The 26,132-nt window shown below is 35.0% G+C and overlaps 1 protein-coding gene across 1 annotated transcript; it reads left to right on the top strand.

Annotated features, from left to right (window-relative positions):
- Positions 1 to 215: 215 nt before the first annotated feature.
- LOC121380388 (ATP-binding cassette sub-family F member 2-like) lies at positions 216 to 25,174 on the top strand. Its single transcript, XM_041509179.1, has 15 exons — positions 216 to 330; positions 4,120 to 4,239; positions 6,113 to 6,334; positions 6,823 to 7,011; positions 7,492 to 7,616; positions 8,933 to 9,075; positions 13,457 to 13,559; positions 14,007 to 14,102; positions 14,812 to 14,931; positions 15,857 to 15,946; positions 17,247 to 17,357; positions 18,356 to 18,418; positions 19,402 to 19,530; positions 21,509 to 21,712; positions 22,721 to 25,174. The coding sequence occupies exons 2-15, from the start codon at positions 4,122 to 4,124 to the stop codon at positions 22,841 to 22,843; spliced, it is 1,836 nt and encodes a 611-aa protein (XP_041365113.1). The 5' UTR covers positions 216 to 330; positions 4,120 to 4,121; the 3' UTR covers positions 22,844 to 25,174.
- Positions 25,175 to 26,132: the final 958 nt, after the last annotated feature.

Raw genomic sequence — 26,132 nt, 5'->3', positions numbered from 1 at the left:
AAATCCTTCATTTGTACATAATGTTTATGTAAACAATTTGGAGGAGGGGATGAAAGTAGGCTGCCAAAAGAGAATTCAGTTTTTACTCTCAGAAAATCTTTTGATAATTTTGAATGGTCCCTTATAAGGGAAATAAAGTAATGACGTAAAAAGTGGTGACTAGGTGCGAATGAGTCTCGATTTTGTATGTCTTTCAACCAAACATTTTCTATATATATTTATTTTGACGTCACAAGCATTAGACAATCGAGACCAATTCCTGTCTATTCACTCCCGACAAAGCATGTGCTAATATCCCGCCAGAAAAAAGTGAAATAACTCGAATATTTAGTAAGTTATTGATGATTTATGGTATTGTTTTTATTGTTACTTTTCTTATTAATGTATTATATCCGGTTTTTGTATGGATTTTATGATTGATTATAAAATAAGATATATTTGCTAAATATCGAACGTCACTCATTTTCGAACACCATATTTTATTCTTTTCAATTTTTATTTGTTGTGTTTGGGGGTTTCTAGAACTAGTGTGATACCAAGTAACAAATGTTTTTTAAAACTTGAATATATAATCCCTTAAATAAGCGGCATTTACTATAGACTAGTGCGTCCCATCTTCCTACCAAAAAAAAAAAAATGTTTCAGTTTGGTTTGACGTAAGAACTTAAAGAAGAAAAAATAAATTGTTTGGGAAATAACAAACATTTTATATTTTTGTGTATAATTTTAAAAAACAATCATCTCAGAAATAAATAATCTGTAGTAAATTCCATAGTACTTATAAAAAAAGGTGTTCCCTGTGGGAAGGACTATACTATGTAACTATAGGTTACATGATTACCAGACGAATATGGGTAATTTTCCCCGCAAATCTTCCTTATTTAAAAAATATTTGTTATGGTTAGGGAAAGATATACAATATTAAAAAGAAACCCCAACAATGTTTGTATTTCATAATCCTATGTCGCTACGTGGTTTTTTTCTTCGAAAAATTAAACAATTTGTATATTTGGTGTAAAATTGTCTCTGCAAAGTTCCTTTTCTTGGAAATTTAGCGCATAATGTGGAATTACCTTTCATTTTATTCCATAGGATAGATGTTCATTTCATTCTGTCACAATACACCTTATGAGCTACTGGTGTTCGAAATAAGCACTTGTCCATTTGTTCTGACAAGTAAAAATCTATTAAGGCAAGCAAAATGTGCCTCAGTGGTTGTCCAGTGGACAAGTAAAGATGTTCAGCACAGTTTCATTTTGAGCAATCACAAACATAATCCTGGTACTTGAATAAAACAAACCATTAATTTGGACAAGTGAAAGTATTAGCGAACAAGTAGATTTCTAGATGTAGTTGTCTGGTGGACTAGTGAAACAAAATCTGCTTATTTCTATCACTGAGTATTAAAATACAGTATTACTTGATCTGCTGTGTGGTTGGAGCACTTGGCTACAATACCGATGGTCTGGAGACCGTATCACTACATCATTCCTTTGATATATTGCTAATTCAGTAACCCAAAGGAGGCGGAAAATATTGAAGTCTTTCTGATATTGATGAGTCATAACATAATTAGAGTTGGCGGGGGGGGGGGGGGGGGGGTGCAAGTCTTCCATATTCCAGCTTCCAACAAGTTTGTTGGTTAGTGTTATGTTACGGTCAGACTATTTACTGCCTGGTAGTCAAGGTTTTGCCCAGAGAGATGTATGTCACCCAGGACTAAATAGTATTTTTAATCTCGAACACTGTAATACAGGGATGTGAGACCTACACACACATAAATGCCCTTTTCCATTTCGTCAAAAGAAAAAAAAACGAAAGTAGTATCACATGATCGCAAGTAGTATTTGTGCATAGTACATTCCCTTGGCTGGGTTTTGTCGGCTTTGCTGTGATTGGCCAGTTTTGTCCAATCCAGGATATGCTATTTGAAAGCCTTTGTTCGATTTGGGAAGAAAGAAGCTAAGCAGTAAGCTTTTTTGTTCCAGCCCCTCTCACATCCCGTGTAATAACATAATAAAGTAAAGTTCTGTGTGTGTTTGAATATTAAATAGTTTTATCCCTGGGCTGTAAATCTACTGAAGCACCCAATGTTAAAACTTCATGGCTACACTATGACCAAGAATAAATATGTCTGGACAACCAGGCCTACCTGTATTTATAATGGGGCAACAATTATCGTTGATTTAAGCCCAGTGGGCTACCAGATATTTAGTTTTAGAAATTAGTAATTAAACAAAATCATTACAAATAAGTAACAAAAACAAAATATTCTGGGAAATCTGCGAATTGAAACGTGTTACAAAATCGACCCAAGTTTTCTAAGCAAATACTATACAATACTGGTGTATATATAGAAACACAATATTAGTGATACTGATAAAATAATTAAGGATATAAAATGGAAGTGATTTGAAGGGTTATACAGGGTTCTCAGGGACCCTGAGTCCCGGGTCCCTGACACAGCGATCAAGGATGAGACGCACCATGTTGCATACACGTGCGTCCCTGTGGACACAGTATATATATTTTTTTATTTTTTTTAAACATCTAAATTTACTGTAGCGTAAATCGGCAACATTCATAAAAATTCTTGGAAATTAGTGTGAATTGGTACAATCAGTTGGTCACTCCAGAAAGCCACCCGGAAATGATATCTCCGGTCATACGTCAGTGTTTTTACAGGTGGGCTACTCATTAATTATGCAAGACAAATTTAATGGAGATCACTGTTTTACTGCAGTCAATGAGAAGTCATCTTGTAGTTGATTGACGTGATTATCGACGACTGCTTTGTGAATCGGTTCTGTCGGTGTTATCAAAGGTGCAAAATGATTGGGATGACTGAGGCCCCTTAGACCAATTACTGTTGTGATAACTACTCTGATTGCTTTTTCTGGGCGCATTTCTCATTAAAGATTATCCATTCATGATTTAAAAGGAAATTATTATTAAATTTGTTAGCGGCCATGCCTTAACGCAGGTAAATTCAACTACAAAACATTTGTGATGTATCATGTCGGCGCTAGTATTATATCAATAGATATCGCACAAATGAATTATAATTTCACCATTTAATATGTTTGAAATATAATCTGTAAACGTAGAAAGTTTCAACTAATAATGATTGTATATAAGTGAGAAACAATATGTATTCCTCATCAATGCACCCACTTCGTGGAAATGAACTCAACCATGTGACCCAGATTTACAACGTTAACCGGTACAACAAAACATGACTAATAAAAAGTAAAACTTGTCGCTAGTAATCAAACATTTAATAAAAAAAATGCAACATGCCTTAAACAGTATTTCATTTTATTTAATCGCGTTTTCTACTTTTACGACAAGCAGCTGGCAGTACACAACTGAATAGTATACTGGCCACGTGGACATGCAAACATCGCTTATTCACACTGTGAGGCGGATCAACTGGTTGAAAATGTTTGGTTCTAAAAATCACGATCTGAAAAAATCTTTCGCAAATTTTTTCGCCAAACCGAAAATTCTTTATATATAATATAAATACATATGTATTTGAGTTCTTTTGTGTCATTATTAGTTGAATATGTATGAGTTATGTGGTATTTGTTTTATATTTTATCATACATTTTAATTATAAAAAATGTATTCATGTTCATGTACTTTTTATTATAACATAAAACTATTTAAATGTCAGTGTTTTTGTGTTGCCAATTGTTATACAATTCACTTGATATTTTATTGGATATATCAATTCATCTTCAAATGTGGACTCCTATATTCCTAATGGACTCAAAATATAAGGTCATGAGTCCATGGACTCAGTATTTTTGGATGAATGAGAACCCTGGTTATAGATATTCAGAAATGCATTTTGAGTTATTTCAAGCTAATTTAGGCTTAATAATTTAGTAGTTTTTTAATTGAAATTTTTTAGTAGTCAATTATACTCAATATGTTTATAGTTATTTTGGGTATATACTTATTTTAGGCACACCCTTTTCTTTTGTGACTTTGATGTAATCTAAAGCCCCGTTTTAATTTTCTTAAACCATTGGAATGTTTTGTAGAGGGTCAATGAAAACCAAACTGTTTATTTTAGACAGCATGGACAATATATATATTTTTTTATTACAGTCATGCCTTCCGACTCCAAAAAGAAAAGGGAACAGAAAAAGAAAGATGCAGCAAAGAAAAGAACTAGCACCAAACCTGCCAAGAATGAAGAAACAGAAAATGGCGTCAACGGTGCTTCAGGTATACGAGTTCAGAATTCGACAGATCTATGCTAGCCTAGCACGACACATGAGGCTACATTTTTTCAATTTGTACTACTGGCACTATGTGTAATAGTGTTTTCCCTAGAAATTTGGCACGGCGTGGTAGACTAGACACTTTTGAGGCATTTTCACCATTTTCAGGGCATATTTTTTATTTAAAAAATAAAATAAAATAAATGTAATTAATGAACTTGCTTTAATAAATGAATGGCAAAATATATAACAGGAACATTTTATTAATTAATCATATATATTTTTTAGTGTTTTATAAAGGCAATTTTAGATTTAATTATTGAAAAAGGCTTGTTTAATATCAGGGCAGGGTGGCGCCGATCAAGGCAAGATGGCGCTAGACTATTGAGGCATGGTGCTGCACCATGCTAAAACTAGCTAGGGAAGACACTATGTAATCGGTGTTAAGTACTGTGTTTTCATACATTCATATTTGGCATTAAAAGGGTTGAAAATTATGGTTGCCAGCAGGGCTAGTTGAGATAATCTTACTGGTCCCAGATCGATATCATGTCACGATTTGTTACGCAAGTTCCAGAGATCGCTACACAATTTTAGAAAATTAAACCGAAGTTGCTAATCAATTTTTAATTGATTAGAAATATCGCTAATCAAGATTTTGAAAACAAAATGTTCCCTGCATCCTCAAATTCAACTAGCCTCTAAGTTTAGAATTAAAAGAATGTTTCCTAACTAGATGTTGATGTTTTTACAATCAAATTTAGGCTTTTAAGAAAAAAAATTAAAACTATGCACAGTAATTTTTCCAGAGGGTAAATATAAAGTGGATAAAAATCTTAATTATTTAAAAAAAAATTTATCCTTGTGTAAAACAAAACACTAAAGACTGTAGGGTTTGACAAATTCACTAATGCTTCGTCCCGGCTAGTGGAAATTATTAACTGTGTTACTACAATACATGGGGTACTATATAATATAGAATTGTATAATAGGCAGTTGATTTCAGAAGTGATGCTTGTTACCAGGTAAAACTAGAGCATACCTTGGCGTGAGCTTATAAAACGTTTAACCCCTTGAACCCGACATGCCGGTATACCGGCTTGAAGACACGTGTGTCAGAGACCTGACGCGCCGGTATAGCGGCTTCCACGTGGTCTTGTTTTGTTTTGCTCCTCACTTAGCAACAATCAGCCAATCAGCTATTTTTTTTACATCTATCGTATGGCTGACAAATTGAATATTAGAGTTCCGGTTCCTAAAGCTACAGAAAAGTTGATTTTGTTACGTTGGGGCATAAATATGAGTCGTAAATTTAGTACTTGTAAGTGAAGTTGTAAAGTTGATCGAAGCTAGTGATGATTCAGGTGAGGACTTAGACAATGACAGCTATGAATATTCAGATGATTTTGAATCAGAAAGTGAATCTGAACATGTTTCAAATGATATGTCTATGGGTACACATTTCATCGCCGACTCTGACGATCCAGACACTGGGAGTCCAGTGTATCCATTCCCGTATGTAATGGGAGGTCAGGGTTCAAAGGGTTAAAGAGTCCAGACTCAATCTCTATTGAAGTCACACACCTACAGTTTGTATGGCGTTGTCATGACATTGCTGTCTCAGACTCTGTTATAAGCACCAGGCCCGGCCTGGTTAAATCAGCTTAGAAAATCTCAGAAGCTGCATGTGTATGCTTTATGTCAAAATTTGTCTCAAGCTTTGTCTTTGCTTTACAAACAGTTGTAAGAATTTGAAATAACCTTCATGTAAAATGATCGCACCATGACTTATTTTAGCCAGTTCAACAATAAGTCCAGATGTTGAATTTTGTTAACTCATTTCCATCCTTTAAAATTTTTTAATTTTTAATTTTCAGCTAATGAAGTTGATGAGGTTACTGACCTCTTGAATGATGTTGGCCTCGACCTTGCTGCCAAACACAGATCTTGTACAGGAGTGTTGGGGTCGCACCCCGACAGCCGAGATGTTCATATCGAGACGCTGTCTATTGCCTTCCATGGTGCGGAGCTGCTTCACGACACACGGCTGGAGCTGAACGTGGGCAGGAGATACGGCCTCATCGGCTTGAATGGCTGTGGTGAGGAGAATATACTTTGTTGGAACTTGTTTTGTCATTATGAAACCACGCCAAGGAAAATTGCTAAATATAAATTTATAAAAGGCTAATTATAATAGGTTCTGTCGGTGTAGGATGGAAGTAGTTTCAAATGTATGTGTTGTCTTTTTTTGTTCATTATCTGATTCAATTTTATCAGCAATAACCATAGACATGTTAAAAAAAGTGTATTTTAAGGATATGTACTATTTACAAAATTAAACCAGGAGTCCAGTTGCTAGCACTCTTACAACTCTATTCTCATCGTATAACCCATTTGTTGTTAATCTGAGCATACCCATCATAATTCAGGAGTTTTAACACAACCGTAAGGTTGGCCAACTTCATGTGACTGTTGACAGTCTGATTCTAGTATTAGAGAGTCTTGTTCAGTGTACTCGCCATCAAACCCGATCAAACAACACAGTCAATACATGGGTTTGGGGTTGTTTTTTTTGCTATAATTTCAGGAAAATCCACACTGCTGAAGGTTTTGGAAACGAAAGAGGTCCCTGTTCCGGACCACGTAGATATATTTCTGCTGCGGCGCGAGATGGCTCCGAGTGAGAAGACTGCGATACAGGCTGTGATTGACGTCGATGCTGAACGTGTCAAACTGGAAAAAGAGGCTGAGATACTCGGCTCCCGGGATGATCCAGGTATTTCGGTGGATGTTCACCTTTTCGGGGCTTGTTTTTCAACTAGTTATTTCTGTAAATAAAAACTATGTGAATCCAGTTAGAGCAACCGGTATCTAGAGTTTAGGTAATAGTTATTAGAAAATATACTTTTTATGTCTAGGTAATAATTAAGTTATATATTAGCATCAACTTCTAAATTAATTACAAATTCTAACTTAATTAGTCACTAAGAGCAAAAAATAACTGATGTAAAGTTGCAGAAATCCAAGTGGAGTCTTAATAGAGTTTACCCAAAAACTTTAGGTCTGCTTTTGTGGATTAAATTGTTGTAACAAAATTGCTGTCATAGTAAGCAAACACTTAATATATTCGTCGAAGCAATATTTGTGTTAGGCCATTCATTTATGAGAAATTTTTGTTATAACCCAACCCATCATAGTGGTAATGGATGTTGCTGTATGTTCAAGTTCTGTATTTGTGTGCATTGTTGTCTTTCAGAATCTCATGAGCGTCTGATGGACGTGTTTGAACATCTTGAAGAAATGGACGCAGATAAGGCTGAAGCTAAAGCTGGTTTCATCCTCAATGGTTTGGGATTCACCAAAGAAATGCAGTACCAAAAGGTAGAAGAACGTTTTATTTTCACTTGACTTACATGTGGTAATCTACCTATCCTAAGAGCTTCGTTTCTTTTTTTCTTCAGGTTTTATATATTTATATTAACCTAGTTATACAACCCATTCAGACAAAATAACCAACTACAAAAGTGTTATAATTTAAGGTTTAATTGAGTTGTATGAAGATAAAAAAGGTATATAAACAGTATACTGGTACTGTACATATCAGTTCCAACCACTAGGTCCAAATTAATTGTGTTCGCTAATTTGCGCTTATAACCAGACAGTTTTTGTATAGCCTTACCATGTACTGTCACAGAACAAGTTGAGTTTCAAAACGATAAACCCTTTCCTTTCCTTTCAACTTATTTCCCATCTTCATAAATCAAGGCTAATATTCATTCCTCGTATTCAGCCTTGATACATGTCGTCAAGAAATCGTGCCACAAAATGCTTAAATTTAATTGGATGCGATGAGATCTGATTGCAACGAATCGCAATGCTCCTTATAGATTCCCTTGTTATTGTAAACAAAGATGTCAGCGTCCGGCGGTTAATTTTTGATATTGCTTTCAAGATTGTCACATGTTACCGATGCTGTGATTGGTCAGCAATGTCATCGTGTAAGGGACATAATCAGTGTTATAAATTTTCTTCCAATAGAGGGCTCTAGTAGTGGATATCAGTAATCTTGACTACATGTATCAAGGCTGAATACGAGGAACGAATATTAGCCTTGATTTATGAAGATGCATATTTCCGTGCTTATATCCAATTAAGGTTCAAGCATGCTGTTCTGGGCACACACTTCAGCTATCTGGACTGTCTGTGTAGAACAGTGGGTTAGTGGTTGGTAAGAGAGAAGGTGTAGTGGTCTTACACCTATACATTAGAACTTCCACTGAGTGGGAGCCGGTATCAGGCTGCAAACCTGTACCTACCAGCCTTATGTCCGATGGCTCAACCACGACACCACCAAGGCCAATTCGAGCTTTCTGATACAGTGTACGAGGGTTTGGGTTGCAGGGAGTGTTTCCTGCTTGGGTTTCCTCATTTCTTTCCTTTCCATGTGCATGCATATAATTTCTTTTTCAATGTATGAGTTATTACACAGGCGCTAATATAGGCTTTTTAGTTGGTGCGGGGGTGGTGGTAATTTTTGACAGTTATGACCCTAGAACTTGGGAGATATGAAAATGTGTTGGGCCTGTTAGGCGACATGTATTGCTTTAGTAGTACTCACAAAATGCTTGTTTGACATAAATAATAATTAGAAATGTCACGATTATGTTTTTAAAACTTTGTTGTGTTGTTTTTTCCAGGTGAAGAATTTCTCTGGTGGCTGGAGAATGCGTATCGCTCTTGCCAGGGCTCTGTACATCAAACCCGCACTGTTACTTCTCGACGAACCGACCAATCATCTGGATCTGAATGCATGCGTCTGGCTGGAAGAAGAACTGAAAACGTTAGTCTACTTTGTCTTTATTTTCACTGGTGAAATTGTTTTAATTCGGCTAAGTGTGAGAAAGGAACATGTTGACGTTAGATTATTGTTGATCGCTGATTTTTTAAGGGGTTTTTTTTCTTGATCAGTCGCAAATTTGATTATGCACTTTCATAAATATGGCTCATGTGTGGAACATGGAAAATGATGACAAAAAAGGCCGAGGTACAGTGTTGAGTTCTCTGATTTCAGATTGACGCTCGGCACAATGGTCGAAACTTCGTAGCGATTATATTTTACTGATTCCATGTTGAAATCATTTGCTTCATGTTTAGCATTCTGTCCCTTAATAATCTGAGATGATTTCTGCTTTTCATATTATTTTATCATAACAGTTTTGTACTTATTGTCGCTTCGCATTATCAAAGTCAGAAAGCAAGCTATATTATTACTTTTTACAGCGACAGTGTCAGAATATTCATTTATCCTCAGTAATTAGGGTTTTTCAGGGTTTGCACGCATCCTGGAAAACCCTGGAAAGTGCTTAATTATGTTTTTTTACCCTGGAAAGTCCTTAAATGTCCTGGAAAAGTCAGTTTACCTCCTGGATATTTGAAATTTTGTTTATAATTTTTTTTTAGTGATGTTACAAATACATAAATAATTGCGTTTGACTTAGGTACCCCTCCCCCAAAAGACAGAAAGAAACACCCCCCCCCCCCCCCCCCCCACACACACACGCACACAAAAACAATACCTAAACACATCGATGATTATAATGAGGTCGACTGCCATTGGTCAGTTGTTGAGCAGGAAATACTGTGTTGGTTTATTTGGTCTATAGATAGGCGTAGTGGTGCTCGTTAGAGCACGAGTAGATAATCTTAATTGAGATGGCGACACAATTCTTCAAGCATGGAATCCAGATAAAAAATATATACCAGTATGACATTAAAAAAAAAATAAAAAAAAATGGGTAGATGTGTAAATCACTTCTGCGAAAATGCCTAACGGAAAGTGTACGTTTAACGATAGGTGGCTAAAAATGTTATTTTAGAAAAACAAGCACGCGTCTGACGTCATATAAGTTGACTACTTGCATGTAAATAATTTTATGGACCTGTTAAATCCCGACATATTCGAGTAACTGAATAAATCCATTTAGCTAGTAAACGTTAATTAAACAGTGTATAATTAAGTAGGAATTAACACCTCGCAAAGTGAGCTATCGCTTTAACAACGGCCCACTGCTTGGGTCTGAATCCTGTGCGGCGAGTCGTGACCATGATTAATCATTTGACCGGAAAGAAGCCCATATCTTTAAATAAACCCCATCGATGTAACGTGAGATTAAGAATGAGTTTAACACCATAGAGATTTGCAAAGGTCTCCTTTCAACAATCGTAACATTGTTACACTTGTTTCTTTTGGTGGTGTCGCCTATGTTTATTCGATCTACTTGAGCCAAGCCAAAACAAAGGAGATGTATATTTCAGAAGGCGCACGTGCAACACGCTTTGATTTAGCAGCTGAGCTTTAGCTGCAAGGATTTAATTGACAACTAATTTACACAAGGAGGCGTGGACAAGACCGGTTTAGATCACACAAATAATTATAAACGTTCTAAGCTGTTTCATACTTGTTTGTATGTGTGTGTGTGTGTGTGTGTGTGTGTGTGTATATATATGTATTCTATTTGAGTATTAGATACATGTTTTTATCACTATTTTGTACAATGTACAACAAATGTAGTTAATAAAATATTTTATTTCAACAGTTTTAGTTTACAACTTTACCATTCAAAAGTTATATCCAGAGTGGGGTGTGACTACTGTAGACCGTGTGTAACAAGTATTGTATGTTGGAGACATAGCAGCCACTGACTAAACAATCTGCTAGGGTGTCGTTAAACAAAAACTTCTTTCCAAGTCATATATTCAGACCCCTGGAAAAAGGTAAAATAGTCCTGGAAAATGAACGAAAATAGCCCTTAAAAGTCCTGGAAAATGAAACCATTTGAAGTGTATGAACCCTGCTTTTTGTGTTTATAAGTCTAGATAAATAAATAAATAAAAGCATGGTTGTATCTATGAATATTCCTCTCGATGCATATTAAAAGATCAAATTAAGTTTATTGTAATTTTTTAACTTAGTTTATTATAGTGGGGTTTTTTTAAAGAGCTAGATTAATGTTGAATGTTACATCACAGATTGTTTCTTTTTTCACCTAGTCTGTTTCTGGTAGGTGAGACCTAATTCTGCAAATTTCTTCTTCAAAATAATGTGCCTGTCCCCCACCCCCACCTCCCAGTGTTAGTGTTTTTAAGCTATACCCCTCTCTCTCTTTCTCTCTTTAAGTGACATATCCAATTTTTACTATGCTTTAGTAAAATTGTATCAACTTAAAGTAAAGTAGGACTAGTGATCCCATGGCTAGTGGATTTTATAAAAAGTCTAGAAGCCCTGGTTTATATCACAAGTACTAGTGCAAGGTATCAGACCTCATGTTTGGTTGGTAAATAGGATATGAAGCTTGCTACTATGTTGCATGCTAGTGACATTTAACTATAATTTCTGTTTGGATATAAACTTGATCCACATTTCCAACTTGTTTAATGTTATATTAAAGATAATTAACAACACTATTTGTGTTTTTAACTGCAAATAATAGCTGTGTGGCTATTTGGACACATAATTGAAACATTGTCCCTGGATCTTGGTAGGTTTTGTTGTAGTTTTTATTATTTTTATTGTACCATGAACCACATGTAATAGTTTTCAGTGTGTTCATATAAGCTGCTGGTATTCAGAAATCCTTCACTAAATTACTTGCGTTCATGGAAAATGATGACAAAAAAGGCCGAGGTACAGTGTTGAGCTCTCTGATTTCAGATTGATGCTCGGCACAATGGTCGAAACTTCATTGCGATTATATTTACTGATTCCATGTTTTGTATTGTTCTTTCTTAGCATATTTGACTGGCTTATTAAAATGTATTCATCTAGTAATGACTAATTATTATCCACATGGTTCCACATAACCGGGTTAATAATAATAATACGAAGCACACATGTAATAACAAGTGTAATGACGTAATTTTGGGAAGCGACGTCATAACATGACGTTGCTTCCCCAGTCCTAGCTCATTTCTTCATCTCCTAGTTGTGGTTGAAACATGGAAAATGATGACAAAAAGGCCGAGGTACAGTGTTGAGCTCTCTGATTTCAGATTGACGCTCGGCACAATGGTCGAAACTTCGTTGCGATTATATTTACTGATTCCATGTTCTGTATTGTTCTTTCTTAGCATATTTGACTGGCTTATTAAAATGTATTCATCTAGTAATGACTAATTATTATCCACATGGTTCAACATAACCGGGTTAATAATAATAATACGAAGCACACGTGTAATAACAAGTGTAATGACGTAATTTTGGGAAGCGACGTCATAACATGACATTGCTTCCCCAGTCCTAGCTCATTTCTTCATCTCCTAGTTGTGGTTGAAACATGGAAAATGATGACAAAAAAGGCCGAGGTACAGTGTTGAGCTCTCTGATTTCAGATTGACGCTCGGCACAATGGTCGAAACTTCGTTGCGATTATATTTACTGATTCCATGTTCTGTATTGTTCTTTCTTAGCATATTTGACTGGCTTATTAAAATGTATTCATCTAGTAATGACTAATTATTATCCACATGGTTCAACATAACCGGGTTAATAATAATAATACGAAGCACACGTGTAATAACAAGTGTAATGATGTAATTTTGGGAAGCGGCGTCATACATAACATGACGTTGTTTCCCCAGTCCTAGCTCATTTCTTCATCTCCTAGTTGTGGTTGAAACATTTTTAGACGGTCTTTGGACCTTGTTATTGATACACAAAATTACAATAATAATATGGATAATAAAGAAATTATTACACCCGCGTGTGTCATACTGATTTTACGAAACTCGTGTCAGGATTTATGTATTACCCTCGCTCTCAGTACGACACACAAGCTCAGATAATCTTTCTATATATACACTAATGGTGAAGTTGAAAAGTGTATTTTGGTGATCAGTGCCATTAAGATGATGGCTACTACTGATGTTACATAATACTAAGACCAGGATTTGTTTTTATGATTTTAAACGATTGCTATAATATATCTTTTTGATTCATACAAAATATTGTGTGCTTGAGCTTTCAGGTCAAACTTTGTTTATAGACTGACATAGAATTTAAAAAAAAAAAATTCACTTTCAAATTTGTATATTGCTCATACATTCATGTACTTACCTTTGCTTAACACCCAATGGCTGATGTATTCTTTGTGCTGAGGTATTGTTAACATTAATTCATCTTTTTCGTTCTTCAACAATAATTTTAATATGAAATCTAATTTCAGGTACAAGAGAATTTTGGTGATCATTTCTCATTCACAAGATTTTTTAAATGGTGTCTGCACAAATATCATCCACATGCATTTGAAGCAACTCAAATACTATGGTGTAAGTTATTATTGTGATATTAATGTGAGATTTGTTACATATATTTCTATTTAAAAAGTATTAGTTCTTCAGATAATTCATTTTTATGCCTGCTGTTAGATGTCAACTTTGTACCCGATTTCAGCTTCTTTTTTTGTGTAGAATAATTTTTATTTTTTATTTTTAATTGGGTGTCACATCCCTAAATAAACATGGTGTAATAAAAAAAATCCTATATCTGTTTACAGGAGTATTACATTTCTGTTAAGGCTAATGATTTGTAGTAATTTTAATATTCATCAATACAAAGAGATTTAATTTTCCAATGTCTTTGATGTAGATTTTGAAAACTGATGTTTTTGTTCAACTTGTATGTGATATAAATCATTGGTAATTGCGGTTTCCATTAACAAACAAAAATATTGTAATTGTCACAAACTGTTATTTTAAGTGCAGTGTGTTTTACAGGGTAATTACGATTCATTTGTTCAAACTCGAATGGAGTTGGAAGAGAACCAGATGAAGCGATACAAGTGGGAACAAGATCAGATATCTCACATGAAGGTTAGATGATTTACAAAACTGATATTCTAGTCATTTTCCTCTCTGTTAGAGTTTCAGGTGTAGGAGGCATGTTCGCTCTTTGTTATAATTAAAGGGCAAGAATGCTAGCCCATAATGTTTGTCAAATGTTGTGTGTGTTTGTGTGTGCAGGCTTCTAAGAGTTAAAAGTTTGTATAACCCATTTATAGGTTCAGCCAGACCAATTGTTCAGGTAACCCATGTCATTATGCATAACCAGTAAGGTTAATTTAAGTCATGTCCTAAATGTAATGTGCAAACAAATTATAGGTTATGCAAAATTAGACTTGAGCGAACAAACAATAATTGTTGCAATATTTAAGTGCATATCTAGTGTGTACAATCTGATCGTTAGTACTCCCCAACTGTAGTTAGCAAATTTTTTGTGTTACAAGATAAGGGGCCAGTTGTTCTTGGAGATGTTTGTATTATTTCATCCATATGTTGTGCAGAAGTATTGAAATATTGATGTGAGGGAACATTTTGTTTTCAAAATCTTGATTAGCGATATTCCTGGTCAATTGAAAATTGATTAGCAACTACTGTTTAATGTTTTAAATTTCTGTAGCGATCTCTGAAACTTGCATAGCGAATCGTAACACGATCCTGAACAAAATGCTCCCTGGATATGTTTTGTCTTCGTAACGCTAGTTCCAATAACTTAAACGGTAATTGTTCTGTTGCCTCGTAGGACTACATTGCACGGTTTGGTCACGGTAGTGCTAAACTTGCCAGACAAGCACAGAGTAAGGAGAAGACTCTGAAGAAAATGGTCGACGGTGGTTTGACAGAGCGAGTTTCTTCCGACAAGGTGAGTTTGCAACCATTACTTTGTTTCACTGGTGTTAATTAAATAATGCCATCAACTACTGTCTCTGTAGAGAGATGACCTGCAATATTGGAGTCTAAAGTATATTTCACAGAACTGTTTAGTGTTACACTTTTTAGATCAGCATGTTTGAAAATGTTAAATTCATCTGAATTTCGTTTGAAAATGTTAAATTCATCTGAATTTCTATTTTTATGATTTAACCCATCAGTGTGCAAGGGATTATCTCACTAATTAGACACGGGGGTTTTTTCTCACTATTTTTCAGCATGTTTCTTCAGAAATGATATATTATTATAAGTCGATCTGTTGGAAAGAGCATATAAGCAATACCTTATCATGTTAACATATTTTTGTCAAGCATGCTGTACTGGTCACAAACCTTAGCTGCCTGTCCAGGAAGTAGGTTAATGGTTAGGGCCACGACTGCTATATCAAAGTATGTGGTATGTGCTGTCCTGTGGGATTGTGCATATGGAAAAATGTAGCAGGTTTACTATTTTAAGACTCAAAATTACCAAATGTTTGACATCCAATAGCCGATAATTAATAAATCGGTGTGCTCTAGTGGTGTCGTTAAACAAAACAAACTTTAATGGTTGGGGAGAGAAATCGATATAGTGAGATGATCTATTGGATGTTAAGATTCTGGGTGAGGCCCGGTAATGGGATGTGAACCCAGTAGCTTCCAGTCTTAACTACTATTCCACTGAAGCCGGTCAGTTGAAAGCTTTAAAAAAGTAGCCTCTCTTGTGACCGGTATATATGAAAGTCTGTGGGAAATCATCACAATGTATAAAAGATCTCTTGCTGCCAATGGAATTTTTTTTTTTTTTTATTAAACTAGTATTTTTATTTTATACTACAAATGTTTATTAAGATCGTTGTTTGTTGTTTTGTGTTTCAGCTTCTGTCATTTTACTTTCCCTCGTGTGATCCTATTCCTCCTCCAGTGATCATGGTTGAAGATGTCAGCTTCAAATACGGTCCTGACAAGGTGAGTTAGTCATCGTTTGGGGTAACTCTTGTCAGTTTTAACTCCCTTTGTGTGGTCTATCTTTGTAAGAAAATGTAAAGTGATTTTCAAGGAGGTCTGTAAACTTGTATGTGTGTTACAGCATAATGTAAAATGGTTTTCAAGGAGGTCTGTGAACTTGTATGTTACAGCATAATGTAAAATGGTTTTCAAGGAGGTCTGTGAACTTGTATGTGTGTTACAGTATAATTAAAATGGTTTTCAAGGTCTATGAACTTGTGTGTGTGTTACAGCATAATGTAAAATGGTTTTCAAGGAGGTCTGTGAACTTGTGTGTTACAGCATAATGTAAAATGGTTTTCAAGGAGGTCTGTGAACTTGTGTGTGTGTTACAGCATAATGTAAAATGGTTTTCAAGGAGGTCTGTGAACTTGTGTGTGTGTTACAGCATAATGTAAAATGGTTTTCAAGGAGGTCTGTGAACTTGTGTGTGTGTTACAGCATAATGTAAAATGGTTTTCAAGGAGGTCTGTGAACTTGTGTGTGTGTTACAGCATAATGAAAAATGGTTTTCAAGGAGGTCTGTGAACTTGTGTGTGTGTTACAGCATAATGTAAAATGGTTTGTGTTACAGCATAATGTAAAATGGTTTTCAAGGAGGTCTGTGAACTTGTGTGTGTGTTACAGCATAATGTAAAATGGTTTTCAAGGAGGTCTGTGAACTTGTGTGTGTGTTACAGCATAATGTAAAATGGTTTTCAAGGAGGTCTGTGAACTTGTGTGTGTGTTACAGCATAATGTAAAATGGTTTTCAAGGAGGTCTGTGAACTTGTGTGTGTGTTACAGCATAATGAAAAATGGTTTTCAAGGAGGTCTGTTAACTTGTGTGCATCAAGATCATATGGTATTGACTGTAATGTCCTCAGAATTGTGAAACTGAACACAGATGTTTTATTTATTTTTTACATTCGGACTTTGCTGTGTGTCTGTATAGTGTTGAGAATATGACTGCTTTAAAGATAGTACTTGTTTTACATCTTAAACATGTCAGTTTGCATTTATGAACTGGATATTTTTAACCCTGAATAAAGAGATGGACATCATACCAGCTGTGTTGATTGATATGTTGTTGCAAGAGTGTTAGTTTGTGTTGCAGTAATTAAAAACAGTTCAAAACTTTGCAAAAAAAATGTGCACTTGAAGTTTTCCCTTTCTATGAATGAGAAACACCTGACTGACTTTAGATAAAGGAGATTGATTGGCACAGTAGTCTCTGTTTGCCATGAAAATTATTTTTAAATTACTTTTATTTCACCTGCAGCCATACATCTACAAGAATCTGGACTTTGGAGTAGATCTGGATACCCGTGTAGCTCTTGTCGGGCCCAATGGAGCTGGAAAATCTACTCTTCTGAAGCTGATCACTGGCGAGGTGAGTTACAATGAAATATTATCATTGACATGCTATGGACTAACTTTTTTTTGTAGTGGAATTTTGTTTTCTGTAAACTGGTATTTTAGGACTTATCCCATCCTGCCTAGTTGCTGTTCTTCTCCTCTTCTTTTTTACTGGACGTAGCCCAGTGGTAAAGCGCTTGCTTGATGTGCAATCTGTCTGGGATCGATGGGCCCATTGGGCTGTGGTATGTGTTATCCTGTCTGTGATGGTGCATGTAAAAGATCCCTTGCTTCTAATGGGAAAATGTAGCAGGTTTCCTCTCTAAGATTATATGTGAGAATTACCAAATGTTTGACAAATTAATGTGCTCTAGTGGTGGTGTTAAACAAAACTAACTTTAAACTTTTTTCTCTCTTGCCCTTTTAGGATGGGATTGGGGGGGGGGGGGGGGGGGGGGCACTTTTTATTATATATACATTTTTTTATCTCTACCTAAACTTGTGTGTTATTTTAAACAAACCAATTTTTTGACTGAGTATAGAATAATGTTATCACTTGAATTTTGATGCAGCCTTAGAATAATCAGATCAAAGTTGAATTTAAAGTTTGTTTAGTTGTCTATAGCACTTTGATTATTGATAGTAATTTTGACTAATAGTCTTCCATTGGCAGCATGGTATCTTTTATATGGATCAATTACAAATAATATTAATAGTGCTCATATCCAACCATGACAAAGTAAAGTATTACGCATACAGAACTCTTCAAAATTAAAACTTAGTTTTTTAAAAATAACATTTATTAATCTGAATTTAATCATTGAATGTTTTATCTAATTTGTGTATCAAGAAAGATGTGATGTGGAGTATACATATGTGAAAAAAGTATTGTTTGTATAAAAATGATTTTTATTGTCGCATAAAATATTTAAAATGAAAGATTGGTAAATGCAAATAAGGATTTATTTTTCTTTGGATAATTTATAGAACTTCTCATTCTAAAGATGTCGTTTTTCTGATGCTTATTTTCAGTTGCACCCAACTGATGGACTTATTCGCAGACATTCACATTTGAAGATTGGAAGATATCATCAGGTAAAACACACGCTATAATTTTTATAAATTTGTCTAGTCAGTTTGTTACTTTCTAACAAATTTAAATATGCAGTGACGTTTTTTTAGATATTCAAATAGGTTTACTGACAAAAATCTAAATGGCTGTCAATATGGAAGACTTTGAACTTTCATTCAGTTCTAAAATCTAATGTGTTCAATAATGTATTAGGTGCCAAATGGTTGAGCACAGATGAATAAATGTTAACGGTTCAGTTGCAAGTATATTTTTAGTATTTAATCATTTCAAATAAAAATGTGGTTTTATTCTTCAGGTAACATGTTTCTAATTAGCTGACAATCTCTTAGTCTTTGTCACACAATGTTAATGATGTTCCAATGATCAATTATAATTGGAAATTGATCCGTTTGGTTCTGGGAAAATTTCAACTGTAATTGTTTGTTATGTTTAAATGACAGAATTAATGTAACTATGCTGAAGTTTGCGTTTGTTTTCATGTATACATAAAGAAAAAGGGTATGAAATAGTTATTAACGGTAAAATTAGCCATTTGTAGGTTGAATAAGACCGTAGGTATGTGGTCCTTATAATTGAAATCTTTCTTATGTTCATATATTTCTAACTGACTGTAATCGAAAGTTGCTCAATTGGTGCAAACCGATTATAACCAATGATCGATGATGAAATTTGAACTGATTCCCATTACTATTAACACTTGACTAAGTGTCACAGTTAAAATATCCTAATAGTCACGTATTATATAATATGTGAAAATTTCATTTAACCATGTTTACTAATAGCCACTAACTAAAGGGGCGCTCTCATTATGCAATTAGTTGCACCGACTTGTCATATACGGTCGAACCGTACTGAGAGAACTAAATCGGAACAACTTTAATCTTATACAACAAGTCAGTCAGAACATGTCCTATTTCTCGCATAATGAGAAGCCGCTTTAACCATGTGCCTGGGTTTGATTTAACACACATACTTCTATCGTTAGCATTTACAAGATCAACTGGATCTGGAGGTGTCTGCCCTTGACTACATGATGAAGTGTTACCCGGAAATAAAGGAGCGTGAAGAGATGAGGCGGATTATCGGTCGTTACGGTCTCAGTGGATTACAGCAGGTTTGTACATCTTCAGTTGATGGGGTGGGCTGTAGCCCAGTGCTAACATGCTTGCTTGATGCATGGCCGGTCTAGGATCGACTCCTGTTGTTGAGGCTTTTTCTCATTCCAGCCAGTGCACCACAACTGGTTTATCAAAAGCCATGGTGTGTGCTATACTGTCTGTGTGATGGTGCATATAAGAGATCCCTTGCTACCAATGGGAAAATGTAGCGGGTTTTCTCTTTGCAACTGTCAAATTACCAGGTGTTTGACATTCAGTAGCCGATCAATGTGCTCCTTGTTGAACAAAACAAACTTTTTAACTTCAATCAATATTGTTCAGTGTGTATTTTTATCAAAGTGTAAGTTTAAAGTTCTTAAAACATTTTAATTTTAATACCAAAAAAATTATCATATTTGTAAGAGAAATTTCACGGCTCTTATAATTGTGTTTTTTTTTACATAATTATATAATCATATTCTTACCTTTGTTTAACACCCAATAGCTGGTGTTTTTTTCGTACTGGGGTGATGTTAAACATTCATTCATCATCACAATAACTATACGTAGCTCTCCTTTATCATTCGGCGAACCGTTCTGAAATGCACCCAATTCCTTCATAGAAATTGTGAAACCTTTTCCTACAGGACATTAAAAATTTCGTAACACCAAAACCACGCCCCGCTCACTACAGATTCCGGTCGGGCTGCTGGTGCTCCCTTGCAACTGCTAATGCGGGTAGTCCCCTCTTCCACCCACCTTATCCTTTTCCTGTCTGGACAGAGGAGCCGACACTAGGTGCCCATGACAGGGGTGCGCTACAACAGCTTGCACATAAAACCCTATGACCTGGGCCCATATTTTCGAAGCTATCTTAGCCTACGAAATCGTGAAATCATCGTAAGCTATGACGTCACTATGGCGTGCGCTGTAGTGACGTCACAACCTACGACGGTTTTACGATTTTGTAGCGCTAAGATGGCTTCGAAAATAGGGCCCCTGACCATTATCACAGTGACTAGGTTTAACACCTTGTCCAAATGATTGGCCCATCTAAAGTTAATCTTGGGAGCTCTTTATGTCTGTAATTTGGTAATTTGTTTTACTATGGTTGGCGTCTGCTATAAATGTTTGAGTGGGGTGTAGCTTGGTGGTGTTGTCCTCACATGAGCTGTGAAGGGTTGAAGGAAGGGTTGAAGGAAGGGTTGATGGATAGATTACCATCGATGGACTTGGTTTATCACCATTTCAACTAGTGCCCCACAACTGGCATGTCAAAGACCCTTTTTCGTACTGCTCTGTCTATGGGAAAGTGCATATAAAAGGTTCCTTTCTGCTTTGTTGTTTTAAGTAGCCTTTGTGGAGGCTGCAGGTTTTCTTATTCTCTATCAACCAAATGTTGCCATAACCATATGTTAGATACCAAATATCTGTAGTTTATAATGTGCCATTGTGTTGTTAAATAAGTGTTCCTTTTCTTTCTATAAATTTTATATAATCTCTCCGGTTCTTCCACATATTAAACTTTAATTAATTTCTTTGGACCTGCCATATACAGTAGATTGTGTTCTACAAGATGTTTTCTTTTCTTCAGTTCTGCCATTTTCATGCACTTAGTTCATTGATTCAAAACAAAATTGAAGTTTAACTTGCCATGTAGAGAATTGCTCTAGTAAAGGGAGATATCTTTTTAAGACCACTTTCACTGTGGTCATGTTGACGTGAGGTTGTACACTTTGCTTCAGGCCATAGGATTTCAGATTTCATGGGGAAACACTTTATTGTTTTTGGTTCTGTTCGATGTGATCATGGGAACCCATCAAAAACCGCTTATATTATTTCTGTTGAATAGTTGTACTCTATATAATACGGTTCTATATAATAACCATATGAAACAAAATTTCGGTTCTATGATTTTACCGACACGGTACCGAAAACAATAGTTTTCGTGAAATCTGAGGGGCCTGTGTTTGACATTGTTTGTTTTTGTTGCAGACATGTCCGATTAAAAATCTGTCTGATGGTCAGCGGTGTCGTGTTACATTTGCCTGGCTAGCCTGGCAGTGCCCACATCTTCTGTTACTTGACGAACCTACCAATCACTTGGATATCGAAACAATCGACTCTCTGGCAGAAGCCATCAATGACTTTAAAGGAGGACTTCTACTCGTTAGTCACGACTTCAGACTTATATCACAGGTAAGGCGGTGTGTCATGACTTCATTTGTATCACAGAATAGTGGTCAGTCACAACTTGACATATCATAGATAAATTGGATAAACATGACAATAGACGATAAGATGGTTAGTCTCAACTTGAGACATGTATATTATAAATAAGATGGTTAAAAATTACTTCAGACTTTTATCACCAGATGGTTAGTCATGACTTAAAAAGATTTTTATTATCTACATAATTCAAGGTATTCAGGCAAGTATAACCATTGTGACCCGCGTGTCATAATGATTTCACGTGCACAATGAATGATGTAATTTTGTGAAACGATGTCATAACTTAATGAGACTTCGTCAGTGTAAATGCTCATCAAAATGACATCGTTTCGTAGTCTCTTTTTAGTCATGTTTGAAACATTTTGACATGGTCCTCGCTTGTTATTTATAAAAACTATATTTTGGATAATGTGGATAATAAAGAAAGTATTACACTCGCGTGTGAGTTGTACTGATTTTACGAAAATTCTATCAGTATTCATGTATTGCTCTCGCTTGGGTAATACAATAATCCTGACACTCGTTTTGTAAACTCAGTACGACACCAGCTCGTATAATAATCACATATAAGTTTGTTAGTCACGACGTCAAACATGCATCATTGGTGTTTTCACAAGCTTATTTCGCAAGTGCTAATCTCTTCTTTTTTCTGACTTAATATCACAAGTAATAATATGCTTCATTTCTAGTTTAGTACTACTTGTAATCCCATTTAATCTTGATTCTCATAATGAATATTTTTTAGATCCTTGATTTCACATTGTCAGGGTTTCTGTTTTAAAAATTAAGTCAATTTTGACTTATTCCATTTGTTTTATGTTTTGTTTTTTAAACTATAAATCTAAACTTTTTTTTAGTATGTTTATATTAATATTATTTTATGTTATATTTTATATCCTTGGGTACATTCTTCATCCCAAGTAACCTCAAATAAACAATGTCTTGTTTTATTAATTTTAAAACGTCTTGTTGTAGGTCACAGAAGAAATTTGGATATGTGAGAAACAGACTGTAACAAAATGGAACAAAGACATTTTTGAATACAAGAAACAGCTATCGGCAAAAGTGATCAAACAAAATGCTAATCTGCGAAAATGATGACACGTGATATTTAGGCACTTAATTTGTATTTTCATGTCTTTTATCGGTTTGTGTTTCTGTTACAGCAAGTTACTGGATTGAACTTTAGACCAATTGTATGTGATCTTACGTGAAAATTTCAAAACATGCTCGTGTTCATGGAAGACTATTTTCAATAGATAACAAATAAAAGTATGAAACGCGGCTTGATTCTATTTATTGCATGTTTGTTTTGTCTTTGACTTTCTTTGTTTTAACAAATTTTACAGAATTTTGTGTCAGCAGGAGCTGAATATATTAAATGTCTTTGACTATATGTATTGAACAAAAATTTCTAAAATTACATGTATTATGCTCTTTTTAGAAGTCTATTTGAAATAAGATCAGATTTTTGCTACCCCTTTTGAATTTAGATGTGGTTAATGGTGGGATGGATGAAATATAAATAAACTTGGTAGACATGTTACTATATTTTCTTTTCTATTCGGTGCTCCACAACTTATATGATGTCATGTGTGCTATTCTGCCTGGGAAATGCATGTACAAGGCCCACAGCTGCTAACTAGGAATAGTTTATGTGGTGGTGGCATATTTCTGCTTGCTCTTTAATGACCAGGCTCCGTATTCATAAACATACTGAAGTCCATGCATGATACTTAATGATACTTAACTAAGTAATTTAAGTAGGTAGATAAGTATCGTACGTTGACTTAACTAGGTTTATGAATACGGAGCCAGGGGCCTAATTCACAAAACATCTCATCCTTGCCAGGCTTTTTGCTTAGCATTGTAGGTGGACTTTTGTCTTTTCAGAGTGTAGGAATCTTGTTTTAATTCAGTCCTGCCATTAACAGCTGCTGTAGAGTTGTTAATATTCAGAAATGCATTTCAAGTTATTTTAATCTAATTAAACTTTCACTTGTTTTGAGGTCAGCATATTTGAGAGTGATTATTTTGGGCATATGTAGTCTAAAAGTCCTGCATTGTGAAATTATTGCAAGAGATTAGTGAATTAGAACCCAAGGGCCTAATTGACAAAGCTCTCTTAAAGCGGCGTTCTCATGCGATTAGTCGGCCTGCAAAAATCAGAAAGCATAAGACCAAAGTTGTTCAGATTTAGGAGTTCTCACAGTACAAGTCGATTGCTTGCGACTAATCACATAGTGAGGACACCCCTTAAACAACATTGCATTGTGTTTGAAACTTTTTGCATTGCACCACAAGATTGTAGTTGTGAGTTCTGTAAATTGAGCCCCAGGCTGTAACAATTTGATTTAATGACCATTCAGGGCTAATTCTGGCACTTGCCAGTTGAGAATTTTGGAAATAATGGGTGAATTTTATTTTAATTTGGCGAAATAATTTCATGTAATAATTGTTATTTTTAATGAAAATAACTGGGTTTTTTGCAATTTTTGAAGTTTAATAGATAATTTTTCTGCATGCCCAGAGCTAGCCCTGCCATTGGTTAAAATTGTTGAGATATGAAACATTCCTTTTCTTTGGTAATTTACCAACATTGTCTTTGCTAACACAATAATGAATTAGAGTCGTTATTAATCATTATTATTTATGGCATTATAAATATAAAATGTGCCAAACCACTTGACTTACACACATTGTTATATCTAACTCGTTAAAAAAAAAATCCTTAAAATATTAGTGTGGTATGAAAAAAATATTTGTTGACTATCCGTATGATGGAACTGTTACATTTTTCTTTGTGTTTTTGTTTTTCATGGGGTGGGTAGGTTGGTTACCAACCAATTTATTTAGCCAAACATTGACGTATTATATTGGTTGAAGCACACCACAATCGAATAAAAAAAATATGTATATAGAGTAATATTTAGTGACCGATATAGACTTAAATTTTACAATGACTGTTTAAACCACAGTGAAGTTACACAACTAAGCCAGCCAAGTCCTAGTCAAAATTATATCCAGCCATTTTTGCTTATTACATATTAAAATAAACATAAAACTTTTTTGGAAGGAAAACATAAAAACTGAATTATGAACATCAAGATTTGCCTTTTGTAGATGAAAACATTTCATGTTTCAAAAAGAACTATGGATAACAACTCTTTCAAGATGCCATTACATGTTGTGAACATGCACAAAGGTGCTTATTCGTGAAAAAAGTTAATTTAATAAAATTAATTTAATACTGTTGTCAAATGTATATGTACACATATTATGAATATCATTTTTATCTAATCTGCTAGTAAAAACATTTCATCTGGTGACCACAACCAATTGATACACAAACTAGTATATATTTGTTTCTATGCCTTTTAAAAATGTTTACGGTTTTGAATATTTATGAATAAACAATTGGTTCAGGTATATATTTGTTTTGTTGTATTTTTAGTAGTTACATATTAAACAGTATGTATATAGCTGAATTTGAATGTGCTATGGTTTGTACCATTAATGCTTCTTGGGACATATTGGTTTCAAACCATTCTTCGTAGCAGTCCATCGGTCTACAGGCTGGTAGATACTGGGTTCGGATCCCAGTCGAGGCATGCGATTTTTAATCCAGATACAGACTCCAAACCCTGAGTGCTTCGCAAGGCTCAGTGGGTAGGTGTAAACCACTTGCACCGACCAGTGATCCATAACTGGTTCAACAAAGGCCATGGTTTGTGCTATCCTGCCTGTGGGAAGCGCAAATAAAAGATCCCTTGCTGCTAATCGGAAGAGTAGCCCATGCAGTGGCGACAGTGGGTTTCCTCTCGAAATCTGTGTGGTCCTTAACCATGTCTGACGCCATATAACCGTAAATAAAATGTGTTGAGTGCGTCGTTAAATAAAACACTTCTTTCTTTCAAACCATTCTAGCCACGGCTTCCCAACTGAATATCAAAGTTCAAGTTAATATATATTTGACAAAACTTGCTAAATAACCAGAGCTAAAGAATTTCATGTAATGACGGACATTTTATTGAAAATAATGGTGGGTTAGGGCATTCAATACAGATTTAGCCACAGCTAACCCTTTGTACGAAAAGTGCACACAAAAATATATAAAAATAAACCAACTACAATGACGGATTTAATTATCAATTAACAACAACCAAGTCAAACTCTCGACTGGTTTTGCATATCAATTTTATTATTGACAACATGCAATTAATAATCAAAATGTGCATTTTCCCAAAGAACTACTTGTCTTCGTATCCATGAATTAACCAAGTTGTGTTGACCAACAACGACCAGTGTCGCTAATGAGATATAGTCAGTGATGGCTGAATTTACTAAACATTGAATTAATCTGGCACAGGTATTCAATTTGTTGTCA

The sequence above is a fragment of the Gigantopelta aegis genome, chromosome 9 (genome assembly GCF_016097555.1).
Source record: "Gigantopelta aegis isolate Gae_Host chromosome 9, Gae_host_genome, whole genome shotgun sequence".
Lineage (NCBI taxonomy): Eukaryota > Metazoa > Mollusca > Gastropoda > Neomphalida > Peltospiridae > Gigantopelta > Gigantopelta aegis.
The sequence above is the reverse complement of the archived record's forward strand: the minus strand, read 5'-3'. Positions and strand labels throughout refer to the sequence as shown.